The following is a 15,926-nucleotide window of genomic DNA, read 5'->3' as shown; positions in this document are numbered from 1 at the left end:
AAAATTAAAGCATTATGGCTGAATAAAGGCCCTAAGGTAGAAGGGACCTATAAACAAATATAGATTTTTTTTATACTTTGCTTAAATGCAGTTTATATCATGCATTTCCAAATTTAGGATTGAATTTTATAAGTAAATTGTGAGAAGGGGTTTTCTTAAATTTCTAAATAGTTTTTTTTTAAATGAATACATTGTATGTGAAGACGTGTATTTTTGTTGAAAATCTACATATTAGTGTTCTTTTAAGGTTCCACTAAAGTCAAAATATAGGACACTACAGAAATATCTAAACTTTGCCCATATTTTTCAACCTATAATGAATATAGTCCTACTCTATGGAAACATATGTTCATTTAAACATACTTAACATATACACACTGTGAAAATTGTAAATAAACTTGAAATTTTTATACTGTGGCCAAACTGATTTTGGGGGTGAACACTTAATTTTCCAAAAAATCTGGAGCCTTGCAAGTTGCAAGATGACTTAATTTGTTTAAAATGGGTGTGAATGAATACTGTTACATGTAATGCAGTACAAGCTAATGTTTATTTGTCAAATGAATAATATGTTTTATTGACATTTTTGTCCAATTTCTGTATTGTACCTTTGATATTCGTTCACTTAGATACGCGAAATTAACTGAAACTTGTAAATCAATACTTTTCTTTAAAATAAACATTAGCTTGTACTGCATTATATGTTACAGTATTCATTCATGCCAATTTGACATAAATTAAGTCAAGCCTCCAGATTTTTGGGAAAATTAAGTGTTTACACCCAAAACCGGTTTGGCCACAACATAAAAATTTCAAGTTTGTTTACAATTTTCACAGTGTGTATATGTTAAGTATGTTTAAATGAACATATGTTCCCATAGTTTAGATGTTTATGAAGTGTCCTATATTTTGACTTGAGTGGAACCTTAATGACCTCAAAATTTGCATTCAATTCCATATTCCACCAAATTCAATGGAAGTATTCAAATTTCCATTTTCATTTTGAGTAGAAACCTCTAATGCTTGTGTCAACAGAAAAAGACCTGTCTTACTTGAATATTAAGTTGGTGCATCCCTGTGCTATAGTTTACTTTAAAAAAGAATTGTAAAAGTTCTGACAAATTTTTATGTGTGCCATGTTAGCCATCAAGGTACATTTTATGTGTAAGGGAACAAGTTATCAATTAAATTTAGTTTTAACTCTTTTTCAATCTTCTTGGTGACTACTTGGTCTGAATAGTTAATTTAAATAGACCGTTACAGAATCTGAAAGACTATGGGTAATTTTAATGTTGATACGCCAATATGAAAATAATGTCAAGTCATTGGTGTAAACTTTTGAAAATATTACCTGTACCTAGAATGCGTTAGATTCTGAAAAGGCAAATTGACCACTAGCTGGGTAATTTTAATGTTGATACGCCAATATGAAAATAATGTCAAGTCATTGGTGTAAACTTTTGAAAATATTACCTGTACCTAGAATGCGTTAGATTCTGAAAAGGCAAATTGACCACTAGCTTTATCAATACCAAGATTGTCAATTTAAATCCCTCTTATTCATCCCTGATCTAGAATTGCCAGGTTTTGCATCAAAGTTTGATGTTTATCTCTTGGTACTCTTCTCTCCATCAATATAAACTGACTGCCTTGAAATAGCCAAGGATGCTGAGGGGGCATTAAACACCACAATCAATCATCAGTCTTTTGTTTTCTTTCACTTGCCGGCAATTAAAAATGTTGAGTATATTTGAATTTCTCCATTTTGATTCTAAATCTTTTTCTTTTTGAAAAACGAAACCCATTGATAATAGAAATGCATTTTGAATAATACTTTCCTTTAGTTCTGTAATGAAAAAAAAACCAACATCAGATTACAACATTTTATCAATTTTAGCACGGAAAAATTTATAATTAATCCAAAATTAATTACTCCGTATCATGTGTATTTTCAGTTTTATGAGAATAACAAATCTCGGTTAACTTTGATATTGAAGAAGTCTAGAAAGAAAAATATCAATTCTTTGTGGCAAATGAGACTCATCATTCCCTTCAAATGAATTCAGGCAAAAACTAAGCATTAAATTTTTATAAATAAATACCCATAGAATTAAATTGAGTTTACCAAATACATAAGCACAAGTTAAAACAAGAATGTGTCCATAGTACACGGATGCCCCACTTGCACTATCATTGTATGTGTTAAGTGGACCTTGCAATTGGGGTAAAAACTCTAATTTGGCATTTAAATTAGAAAGATCATACCACAGGGAACATGTATACTAAGTTGATTGGACTTCAACTTCATTAAAAACTACCTTGACCAAAAACTTTAACCTGAAATTTGCACTATCATTTTCTATGTTCAGTGAACTGTGAAATTGGGATCAAAACACTAATTTGGCATTAAAATTAGAAAGATCATATCATAGGGCACATGTGTACTACTGAGTTTCAAGTTGATTGGACTTCAACTTCAAAAACGACCTTGACCAAAAACTTTAACCTGAAGTGGGACGAATGGAAGGACAGAGGGACGGAAGGACGAATGGACGCACAGACTGGAAAACATAATGCCCCTCTACTATCGTAGGTGGGGCATAAAAATAGCACTGATCTATTGATATATAGTTGAGCATTTCCAATAAAGCTGATGAATGATCTATAAATGGATTGTAGACGTTTTAAATGTTCACAATTTTTATTGACCTTTTTGTACTTTCAACATTTGAAATGTTCCTTGTTTGTTGCTGTACTTTTTTTCTACAGAAATGAGGCCATTTTCATTTTAGAGTCTTTCAAGGCCTTTTAGAAATAGATTTCTATGTGGTATGGTTTTTATTATTGTTGAAGGCCGTTAACTTCTAGGTCAGTTGGTCTCTGATGGAGAGTTGTCAATTACCACTTTTTTGTTTGTTTTGTTTTTATTTGTTTTTTTGTTTTTTTTAGCACATAGAAATAATTTTTGCAGTCAGTTAGAGTTTTTTTTTTAGTTTATGGAAAATTATTTTTAGAAATGTCTTTTATCTTTTCAGTGTATGGAAAAGATGTGAAAGCTGTCATTGAACAACCATTGGAAGCAGAGCCTATGCATCCTGGGAAGAATACAGTTACTTACGAAGCTCGCCTCTTGAAAAATCTTCTGATGCAGTTACAATAATCTATAGAAAAACTAAAAAATTTAAGCAAAATGTGATCAATTGTATTATTTTTTTGGAACATTAGTAAGATTACACATATCTATTGAAAAACTGAAGCAAATTGTGATACATTATATTGTTTTTGATACATTAGTAAATTACACTAATCCATAGAAAAAATGTGAACTGAAACAAAATGTACTATTTTTTTGGAACATAAGTAAATTACACATATCTATAAAAAAATAATCTGAAAACTGAAGAAAAATGTGATAAATTGTATTATTATTTTTTTTGGAGCATTAGTAAGTTGATTATCTGTTTTCTGTGTTATTTAATGTCTGTCTTTAAGTTGAAAATTAAAAGTTAGTGATTAAATAAAATGTTTTCTTTCATTTCTGTTGTGCATGATATAGCTAAAGCCATCAATTCTTGTGGTAATAATTTTAAAGAAAACCATTAAGTACATTGGCCATTATTTTGATTTATGACGTTGTTTGTAATGAAATACTGTGATTTCTCAGTAAAATAAAAACAGATAATTTCCGATCGTAAATAAATCGGATAATTTCACACCTGAATGTCATGCAACAATGGATGTTTTTTTAAAAGACATTGTTGATGATGTTGCATCAACAAAAATTGAGAATGGGTAGAAATATAGTTCCTTGTATTTTTTCCATTTCTATGAAAAATTTATATAAAGTGAAAAATGGAATAAAGAATTCAAACATTAAAAAATTCAAATATTCAGCACACTGATATTTAAGTCATGTTCAATGCATGTTTGTTAAAGCTCAAGTTAATTATTTTTATTTTTGAATTCTTTGACTAGAAAAGTCTAGTATTCAATGATAATCAATTCAGAAATAAAATTTGTTGTGGATTTTTAAGGAAATCTTTTTTAGTAAATGAGAGTGCCATGATTTTGATGATGCAGTATAGTGTTATCTAATACATTTATTACAGAAATTGCAATAACAGCATTCAAGACAGAAAAAAACTAAAAACAAACACAAAAACTCAAAAAAATAAACATTGACAAAAAAGACCAATCATTGTCCGTAGATCGGAATTATTACAAAGTTGTAGTTTACTTATAAAAGTGTTGTTGTGAGCTTAGCAGTATTTTATGACTGTATATATGTGTTATCTGCTCCTACAACAATCAAAACAATGTAAAATGTTGAGATGTTATATGGTTGTCAGCTATCCATAAAGACCAAAAGACAAAGATGAACTTCATGTCACAAATATATTTGTTTTTCATGAAGATTCCTTTTATTGGATTCTAAATATGTATGTTTGATAAAGTCGATTGAAATTTGTGGAAAATGATGAATTTAAACATGGCAGCTACTGTTCTTAAAATTTGGAAATTATATAAACTGTTCAATGGAAACAGACTATAATTGCTTGTATAGCATTCACCTTAAGCATCTTCCTGTTTGTCAAACAATTATATTATGGTAATATGTTTCTTAGGTACTACTGAACAGAATGAGTACATATACATGTATTTGGTCAGCACCTTGATAGTGACATTTTGAAATATCAGCCACCTACTTTCTGTTTGCTGATACTTAAATTAGTTCAAAATGTTGAAAGATAAAAAAGATTATCACATATTTCTCCAGTACTATTGAACATATTGACTTCATATATCAATAGCAGCTGGACAGTTTTGAGTTATAATGTTTGCATACTTTTCAGATCTGCCAGACACCCACTTACTGTTTGCGGATACTTTGAATGTTTCTATATGTTTAATTAACTAGTTGACTTGTAGTTGTTAACTTCTTTTTCATTTGGTCTCCGTGTCATTTAGTTCATCAGCAATCATAACACATATTTGTATTTTTATATTAAAATTGTTTGTTACACTTTTTTTCCAAAAAGCATTTGAAAAAAACTGACTTCATATTTAGTCTGAAGTGTGGCAATGGTGAGTTCTAATGTGTAAACCCTTTTCAGATTGTCAGATACCTGCTTCCTATTTTCCAATACTTTAAAATAGATGGGTATGCATACCATGATAATGCCAGCTTTCTCTTTTAAAGACTGGATGTAAAATTTACAAAATTGAAATATTGATAAGGAATTCTCTTCCTATCAAATAACAACAATTCAGGATAATTATTTTGTCTTTACTTGCTGTTGCAGAATCCTTTGACCTCATCCTTTATCATTTTGCTCATAATTTAATGATAATGCACAATGCCAAGTGTACATGTCTGTCTGACATGGTTCATCGGATCTTGACTCTTGTTTTTGGTTCATCTGTGAATGTTTCACGACTTATTACGTTTTTGCAGACAGTTTAAGTGTTATGTTATTTGTATTTGGTGTATGGAATGATTAAAAAGTGTGCATTTCTGTCTATCAGGATTCAACTGACCTTGACCTCAATGTCATGGTTCATTGATCAAGGTTAAGTTTTCGGGTTAGGTCTGTTTGTTAGAAACTAAAAATAATTATAGGTTAACTATATTAGGTATAAGAAATTATTGTTAGTGTCTAAAAGGGTTCATCTGACCTTGAGATCATTTTCATGGATCACTGATAGATACAATTTTATCCTAAAGACAAATGCTCGATTTCTTTTACCGTTTCTGTTCCATTCCGTCTCTTGCAGAGTTGTCTTATTATTGATCACACCAAATCTTCTTATTTTAATTTTCTCACATTATCCGAGTTAAGGGGGCGAAACATTTATGATTGTGCACTCTTGTTTTCAATTTAGTTTCGGATAATTTATAGCTTTATATTGTTTTTCTTACGGCCAACATTAGCATCATCAAGCTTAAAATAGTTGTACTGTACTTTAATGGGGTTTGCAATGTTTACAAATAATTGCTTTTGACATTTGTATTTTTTTTAATTGATGTTCTTAACACATTTTAAAACAGAATCCTAGCTTAAAATCGTTCTCCATAATAAAACTGACTAATAAGTTGTCAGTTTCATTCTGATGAGAATTCTATTAATGTCGTTGTAATAGTGCTTGAGTGACAGGTTGTTGACCTAATGCTATATACGGTTATTGTTTTAAACGGGGTTGATTGTTGCTGTTCAACCCCACTTTTAGCATTCTTGGTTAGATCATGGCGGCCCCGTTCATTGGTTGAGGAAGCTAAATTCCCCTTGAGTGAACCTCTGACAACTTCTACAGGAAAACTGGAAATCTTTCTTGTTGATTATGATTGGAGAGTCAAACGAACAGTAAATGAACTACTAAGACCACTCCAAGGCTCCAACTATTCCTTCAACAGTTTTAATAGAAGCAAACATGGGCAACAAGTATGTGTCCCCAGTACATGGATGGCCCATCCGCACTATCATTTTCTATGTTCAGTGTACCGTTAAAATGGGGGAAATATCTAATTTGGCATACAAATTAGAATGATCATTTCATAGGGAACATGTGTATTAAGTTTCAAGTTGATAGGACTTCAACTTCATCAAAAACTACCTGGACCAAAAACTTTAACCTGAAGCGGGACAGACGGACGGACGGACGCACAGACCAGAAGTTTAAGTTATATTTTGGCAAAAAATCGTAGCTGCTATCCGTTTAAAATGTATATGTTCAAATATGCCATATGTTATATTTCTACAAGGTTTTAGTTCTTGTAAAATAAAATTTTGACTTAAATATAGTTGTATTAGACACACTTTGTTATATTTTGAATGCGAAAATCAGCTGCAAAAGATAGACGGAATATGCCAATGTATATTCATACACATCAGTCAACGATCAACTGGCAATGCCATGGGAATAAAACTACAAAGGACAAAAGACAAACCATAACATAGAAAACTAAACACTCAGCAACACCAAACTCACCATAAACCGGGGATTTATGGTGAGTTTGGTGTTGCTGAATTCTGGAAACATTAAAAAATTTCTTTGGCTATTCATCAAACTCATCGATTTTGTTGCTTGTGGTTGTTTCTACAAAGACTGCATGTTTATGGCTTTTTTGCATGTGACCATTATATTTATAACTCAAAAATAGAAATATTGACAATCTAATTTCTTATCTGACCGTATGACCTCTTCTGATGTTTAATCGATATAAAGACATGCAAAGATGGTTAATTTTTTTTCTTCAAATAACAGTTACCAAAAGACAAACAATGAATCGAATGTTTAGATCTTTCAAACTTAATCTGTCTTTTGTTGAAGATTATATGTTGTGCTGTTGAACTCTTTTTTTATTGTGGTAAAATAAAGTTGGGTTGCTGTCTTATTGATTTATCCCACATATTTATTATGGTGCATTTGTTATATTTCTTATTTTGCAAATTCGGAATTTCAAAATGTTATAGATAGATGTTATAGATATATTTTGAAATTCCGAATTTGCAAAATAAGAAATATAACACATTTGATTTTCAGTAAATGTATTTCAGTGTATTTTTAAAAATAAATAAATAATGTTGTTAAGTTTCTCTGATTGAAATCAGACAAAAAAGCAGGGTGAATTTTCATATCCCATTGGCAATCTTGCACTATTTGTCACTGGACGTTAAACAGAATCCAATGTCATTGTCAATAATACGGTCAAAATGTATAACTAAAAGAGCATCTTCCTATGTTAGTTAATGGGAGGTATTACTTATTCACCAAATTATGAGTCACATCTGTCCAAGACTAATGTACGTATAGTCTGAGTTTTTTTCTTGGTCAGTTGATCATGATTTCCCTGGTGGTTGTCCATCACATATTTAGGAACAGCAAGGTTAATTTGACAGACGAAAAACTAATATTTCATCATATATATATAGTTTCACTTTTTTTTTTACCGGAAAATCGTAATTACGCAAATCTTACTCTCATAAAATATTTTTTCTTTGACAACATTTAATCAATACAATAACCTGGACCGCTTTGATGGATGGCTTATCCGTGTGGGATGAGTTTTAATATCTGTTTGTTTTATAGAAATGTAGAAATCTATTTGACAGGGAGAAAGACAGCATGAAAGAAGATGGCAAAGTATCGAATTCGTGATCACAAAGCATCAAATTTAAACACATGCACTGGCATTTTAATTAAAGTCACTTGTTCCAATATGTAATGGCAAAGGCGTGATTCAAACTATGACAATAAATAGTTTTCAGTTCGAACATATGGAAGTTTACCTAGTAACTGTAATTGTCCATCATCAGCCGGAAGACGTCAAATATTTTTAAATCCATTTTCCTTTGAAATCAATGAGCTTTTAGAATTAAATCATCTATGATCCATTTAATTGGATTCGAAGTGGTTGTCTTTTACGTGACTTCCTGTATTTACAAAAGGTCAATGCGATCTAGATGGTGATATGAGATTAGAGTGGGACAGTCTTGGTCAAGTCCTGGCAACACGCATGCGTCCGTCACCAAGATAGAAAACATACCCGTTGAACCCAAAGTACTGACAACGTCTCGGACATATATGGCAAGCCGTTCTCGTCAAAACTATGTTTAAACCCTTTTTTCGAAAAAAATACACACTGAGATTTAAAAACCTAAAATAACACACTGAGAAATCGAAATTACACACTGAGATTTAAAAAAATAAAAAACACACACTGAGAATTCAAAATTACACACTGAGATTTTAAAAAGACACACTGAGATGAAATAAATTGAAAAACACACACTGAGAATTGTTAATTACACACTGAGATTTCAAAAATACACAATGAGATTAATATGCAAATTACTAATGAATATTCATGAGATGAATAATTCAACAGATTAATATCTTGATCTCAAGAACTCTTGTCATTATAATGAAATGCGATTCCTTCAACCAACATTCGTAATAAATTTCAAGACTTAACATTTCTCATATTCATAAGTTTGTTGCCTATAATTCAGATCATTACTACCAGTGTATCGGGATGATTTTTTTTTACTTAAAACCGTGGGTCCCTTTTCAAAAGTGTTCCAACTGTTTCCCTGGTTTCGCTATAGTCAAGGATACAAATCCTTGCTATAGTTAATCTTTTATATTTTTGTTACGTTTATATGCTATAATAGACACTTTGGTAACAATTTCACTGCATTCTTTTGTAGATTGTTCCAATGTTTTCTTATGATTTTAATAAAGTTTTTCACCATTTGGTTATATTTTGTAATAAGAGTAAGTGGGTATTTTTCTTGTTCTTGTATTTCTAAAGTTTTTTTATTAATAATTTGGGACCAAATCGAAGGACTAACGAGTTCTGTCCCCTTGTTGTTTTAAGCTTGTAATAGATTCAGATTAAGTATGCTAATTAGATATGTGCGCATAAAAAGTGCGCACAAATCTCAGTGTGTAATTTTAAATTCTCAGTGTGTAATTTTAGATTCTCAGTGTGTAATTTCAAATTCTCAGTGTGTGTTTTCAGTTTATTTATTCTCAGTGTGTCTTTTTGAAATCTCAGTGTGTAATTTTCAATTCTCAGTGTGTAATTTTCAATTCTCAGTGTGCGTTTTTCATTTTTATAATGTCAGTGCGTCTTTATGAAATCTCAGTGTGTAATTTTTAATTCTCAGTGTGTAATTTTCAATTCTCAGTGTGTAATTTTCAATTCTCAGTGTGCGTTTTGAAGTTTTAAAATCTCAGTGTGCTTTGTTGTAATTCTCAGTGTGTAAATTTTTCGAAAAATGGTTTAAACATAGTTTTGACGAGAACGGCTTGCCATAGACATATATTAAAAACTAAAATTGACTGTAACGAGACATTCCTTTTGATATTGTCTTAACATGTATCTACACAAGAAAAGTCAAAGTTACATGTACCAACATGTAAACATTTCAGAGATAGAGGATAGTAACATTGTAAATGTTATCTTTTAAACAATGATTTGACTTTACAAAATAAATAAAACTAAATAAATAACATGCATGAAGTTATGTAAAATAGTACAATAAGGATGCATAAATCTTACCCTTATAAGGACGCACAGCTGTTTCGAAAATCTATTCAAGTCATGAGTGACGGATCCAGACATTTTAAAAAGCAGGGCCCACTGACTGGCTTATAAGATCCCGCTCCAATCATGCTTCGGTGATTCCATAAATAATCAACCAAATTTTTCAAACAAGATCCAGGATGTTTTTAAAGGGCGGCGTAGTTTCATAAAACGGAAGAAAAAAATGGACGATTTCAATTATGCTAAAAAATTATATATTTTCAAATCAAAGGATGGCTGTTCACCCTAAGAATCTACCACTGGTCACGATGCTCAATGTCCAATAAGAAAATGTTGTCATTCAAGTCTAGAGTACTATTTCCCTTTGAAATATTTCTTTGTAAGTTTTTCCTTACTTAAATTAAGAAGTTAATCATAAAAACAAGTTTACGGTGATGAATTGGAGATACAAAGTAGCATTGCCATTTGTGTAAAGACTTCTATTATACAAATACGAGTATTCATTTCGAAAACTTCAATTTGCTGGATTGGATTTGTCACATACAGCTTTGAATTTTCAACGCAATAAATCTAGTTATCTGTTGAAATTTGAAAGTTAGACTATCAGAGAAAATGAATTTCTGAATTACTACATAAAATATCATTACGAATGTTCAACTGCTCCTTATTCATAGAATATAAAATATCATGTTTCTCACGATTTGTGTGATGTTTTATCATAAACTTATTCTAACAACTTGAAAATAAGATATTGATTTCATGTTTTTGAAATAGATTTAAAAAAGAATATTGATAATTAATTTGTCGAGCCTGCGACTTTTGACGCAGAAAGCTCGACATAGGGATAGTGATCCGGCTGCGGCTGCGGCGGCAGCGGCGGTGGCGTTAGCTAACTTCTTTGAAAGCTTTATATATTAGAAAGTGGAAGACCTGGATGCTTCATACTTTGTATATGGATGCCTCATGTTACGAAGTTTCCGTCAGTCACATGTCACATGTCTCGAAGTTGACCTCATTTTCATGGTTCGGTGACTACTTGGAAAAAAGTTAAGATTTTTTGTAATGTTAAATTCTCTCTTATTATAAGTAATAAGATAACTATATTTCGTATGTGCGTACCTTGCAAGGTCCTTATGCCCGTCAGACAGTTTTCATTTGACCTCAACCTAATTTCACGAATCAGTGAACAAGGTAATGATTCCATTCACGGATTTGGCTATACTTTTTGGAACTTTTGGATTATAGCTCTTCATCTATTATATAAGCTTTGGATTTTACATATTTTGGCCACGAGCATCACTGAAGAGACATGTATTGTCGAAATGCGCATCTGGTGCAGAAAAATTGGTACCGTTAATGTTATTACTACCACTGGGTCGATGCCTCTGCTGGTGGACTGTTAGTCCCCGAGGGTATCACCAGCCCAGTAGCCAGTACTCCGGTACTGGCATGAAAATACGGATTTTTTTGTGTTGTTAAATTTGCTGTTACAAAATATTAAAAATTATTATAAATTAAGGAATGTATCTCCCTCATGCAAAGCTCTGATTCCTTTCACGGATTTGGCTATACTTTTTGGAACTTTTGGATTATAGCTCTTCATCTTTTATATAAGCTTTGGATTTTACATATTTTGGCCACGAGCATCACTGAAGAGACATGTATTGTCGAAATGCGCATCTGGTGCAGAAAAATTGGTACCGTTAATGTTATTAAGTTTTGGTGGTCAAGTCCATATGTCAGATACTATAAGCAATAGGTCTATTATATTCGGTGTATGGAAGGACCGTAAGGAGTACATGTCCAACTGGCAGGTGTCATCTGACCTTGACCTCATTTTCATGGTTCAGTGGTTATAGTTAGGTTTTTGTGTTTTAGTCTGTTTTTCTTATACTGTATGCAATAGGTCTACTATATTTGGTGTATGAACATATTTTATGATCTACATGTCAGTCACGCAGGTTTTATTTGACTTTGATCTCATTTTCATGGTTCATTACTCTGTTAACTTTTTGTGGTTTGGTCTGTTTTTCTTTAACTATTAGCAATGGGTCAACTTTATTTGTTGTATGGAAGAATTGTTAGCTGCACATGCCTGCCTGGCATGGTTCATCTGACCTCCACCTCATTTTCATGGTTCATTGGTCAATGTTTAATTTTTTTGGTTAATGTTAAGTTTATGTGACAGTTGTAATAAAGCTTTATATTTAGGACTATCACCATAATATCAATGATTAGTAAAGAAGGCGAGACATTTCAGCGTGTGCACTCTACAAGAATATTTGTTTTGTTGGTCTTACCAGTAAAATTGACTATTTTTCTGGTGGTACCATTGTTTTCTCCTTTTTTTCATATTCGCATTAATTTCTTTTTAATTACTTAATTTCACATGCGTAACCAATCTCCATCTGAGGGTCACTTTGAAAGTAGCAAGAATACGAAAACGAGGTTGAATTCTTACTTGCAAGTCAATAATAAAAATAGGGATGATTTTTAGCTTATTTTCATAAAATTAAACCAAAATGACTGCTTATTGTAAATTCTGTTTTTATAAATGTTACTTCCTTTTTGAGTAATAATTAGAACATGAATGGAGCTAATATTATTCATTATAAGAGAATATAACGTCACCAATGCAGATATACTATCATACCACTAGTGTGCTAAGTTCAGTTTCAGAACACAGCCACTTCTTGTTCAAAGTACCTTCTTGGACAACTACGTTGCTCTCAGTGAGATTCAAATTAAAATGTTTGATTTGATTTATCTTATCATTCTGATTTAAAAATCTTATTTCCACCGCATTTTTCTAAAGGAAAGAAGGGTGCACATGGTAAATGTATATACAATTTTCAGAATAACTTTGTATATAATATTGGAAGAAATATAGGGCAAATCCCCTCTGACTTTTATTTCACACCCGACCTGTTTTTAAAACCTCAAATCTTTATAAAAAGATGAATATAACTTCAACCGCAATTGGAAATGGTTTGTTTTTGAAATTTTGAGTATTTATTCAAAAATTATATTCATAACCAAAAGCAAGGATTTGCTGTATGTAAACTTATGCAATTCATTTACAAATTAATTTGTTTTGGTGAGAATTGTCCGTTGATGCTAAATATTAAAAAAAAAAAAATGTAAAAGTGACAATTTTGCATCAAACAGCGCTGTTTTGATTTTAAGAAAAATGAAAAAATGTTTTAAATAAGTTTGAAGTTTATAGTATAAACATAGTTATATTAAAATCTAGTGGGATTTTGCTCCTGTCGATGAAACAAATGCAGGGAAATTTGCACTCTGATTTTCAATTTTCGTCAGTTCGAATGGAGGACTTTATCATATTCATAAACAGGTGTGGGACTGTCTCTAAAAAAATAACCAGGCCCTTTGGTTTGGGACTATTAGACCAAAAAAGGTTACTAGTATAATAATTATCTTTGGAATTTGTTCTACTAATAATGATATATAAAAATAAGAAGATGTGATACAATGTATGATTGACAATGAGACCAAATGACATCGAGGTTAACATCTATAGGTCACCGTACGGCCTTCAATAATGAGCAATAACCATCTCGCATCTCCATTTACAAAAGGCCCCGAAATGACAAATGTAAAACAATTCAAAACTAATGGTCTAATTTATCTACAATTGATGAACGAAACACAAATATGATTTGATTTGATTTGATTTTTGGTGTTTTAAGCTTTTAAGCACCGCATGTAGGCTATTTTTTAGGCTTTTTATTGGTGGAGGAAGCCGGAGTGCCCGGAGAAAACCACCGACCTTCGATAGGAAAACTGACAATCCTAGTCAATTAAGATTGGAGTCGAGTGCACCCACTCGAGCGGGGTTCGAACTCACAACCTCAGTGTTGACCGGCTGGTGATTACAGTAGTAACTACTTAGACCACTCGGCCACCGAGGCCCCCAAAAACAAATATGATATACATTTTGTACATCAACAAACGACAACCATTGAATTACAGGCACATACAGAATGTGGTGGGGTTAAACCAGTTTAATGGCGCCAACCCAACTTACTTTGGACAGTGTTGTAACAGTACAACTTGAGAATGAATTATGAAAATCAACTGAAAAGACTTAACTAATCAGATTGATACATAGCAGAAAGACACATAACAAAACCACAGACCCGACGTGACAGGGTTTTTATTTACATCTACACACAACAAAAAAGAAACTAAGTACAGGTCTAAGAATATTTGAATGTAGGACAGAAAGTCACAGGACAAAAAGTCACAGACAAAAAGTTACGGACAAAAAGTCACAGGACAAAAAGTCACAATTCAGTTTTTAGAGTATTTTTCATTAAACAAAGAAAAAAATAATTTTAATAACAAAGTTTTTGTTTTTTTCTTGAACTGTTATATATATAAAGCAACTTTGTAATTAAAATTTATTCAATAAATATCAATGATGAACAAATAATTGTTCTGAAAACAATATGTCAAAGTGACTTTGTACTTAAATAGGTTCATGGTGCCAAAAAATGTCCCCTTTGCATGCATAACATTTGATAACTTTTCATTTAACAAAGCTTATGAACAATGTCCTACACTTAAAAATGAATAGATGTAATAAAAAGAAAATATTTCAAGATCTTTCTCTTATATATTCAAACAATTGTCAAAAAAATAATTGTGATTTTTTGTCCTGTGACTATTTGTCTTTTCAAATTTGTGACTTTATGTCCTGTGATTTTTTGTCCTGTGACTTTCTGTCCGTTTACCAAATATTTGCAGCTCCTGCATGACAGCTAGTTCAAAGCCAATACCGTTTTTTTTTGTGTGAGATGATCTGAATTTTGTATTTCAAAGAAAGTATTCAAAAGGGATCAATGCAGCAAAATCTTTTCATTGCACATTAAATTTTCCTTTCGAATAAGTTGTTCTAACTGGATTAATTTACATCTTATCATATCGTGGCCTTCTATAGCTTGTTATGCAATGCAGTCTGGGTTTTGAACAATGCTGAAGACCGACAGTTAACTAAAGTTTCTATAATATCTGCGTCTCTTGTGTATAATTGTAAATCATACCACATCTATTATATCATAATGAAAGTTCGAAATGTAATTGCATGATGTCAATGCGAAGTCCAAGAAGAGGGGTACAAGAATTTTGCAGACATTGGATTTCGTGTGTCACCTCGCATTCCCTTGTGTAGTTTTCACCGTACCATGTTCTTGTTTTTTCTCGTATGAAGTTACCACAGTGTCTGCAGTTGACAGATAATTTTCTAGTTGAATAACCCTTGACTTCATGTTTTTGTTTTCGTGGGGATTTAGTGTTGACTGTTGATCTTTTTGTGTTTCTTTGTTATATATGAAGTGGCTCTGCACTTATACATCCCGTCATTGTGTTATTGTTCTATGATAATTTTTTGTATTCTTGTCTTTCATTTTTGCTAAAGTGCTTTGTCTATGTGTTTCTTTGGTACATATTACGTGGCTCTGTACTTATACATCCCGTCATTGTGTTATTGTGCTATTGTAAATTTTTGTATTCTTGTCTTTCATTTTTGCTGGGGTGCTTGGTCTATATGCCTTTTTGTGCCTCTTTGTTACATATTTGTTTGTGTTAATAGTGATTAAGATTATAACACAGTGTTGACTGCTTTACCTCTACACAAGTTTGACATTTTTACCTGTTATGTCTCTTTGTTTTGTTATGATGCGATTGTCATACAAGTGAGAGGTTGAGCTAGCTATAAAACCAGATTAAATCATCCATTTTCTACATATAAAAAATGCCTGTACAATTCAGAAATATAACAGTTGTTATCCATTCGTTTGATGTGTTTGAGTTTTAGATTTTGCCATTTGATTAGAGACTTTCCGTTTTCCTC

At 31.7% G+C, this 15,926-nt stretch overlaps 1 protein-coding gene across 4 annotated transcripts in view; it reads left to right on the top strand.

Moving 5' to 3' along the window:
* Positions 1-3,523, top strand: part of LOC139489742 (intraflagellar transport protein 70A-like) — a 46,071-nt gene extending 42,548 nt beyond the window's left edge. For all 4 annotated transcript variants that reach the window (XM_071276506.1, XM_071276504.1, XM_071276503.1 and 1 more), the window contains one exon: positions 3,036-3,523. In XM_071276506.1, the coding sequence (XP_071132607.1) occupies positions 3,036-3,160 (125 nt within the window). In that variant the 3' untranslated portion in view covers positions 3,161-3,523. The remainder of the gene's footprint in view (positions 1-3,035) is intronic.
* The last annotated feature ends 12,403 nt before the right edge of the window (positions 3,524-15,926 follow it).

The sequence above is a fragment of the Mytilus edulis genome, chromosome 9 (genome assembly GCF_963676685.1).
Source record: "Mytilus edulis chromosome 9, xbMytEdul2.2, whole genome shotgun sequence".
NCBI classification, from domain to species: domain Eukaryota; kingdom Metazoa; phylum Mollusca; class Bivalvia; order Mytilida; family Mytilidae; genus Mytilus; species Mytilus edulis.
The sequence above is the reverse complement of the archived record's forward strand: the minus strand, read 5'-3'. Positions and strand labels throughout refer to the sequence as shown.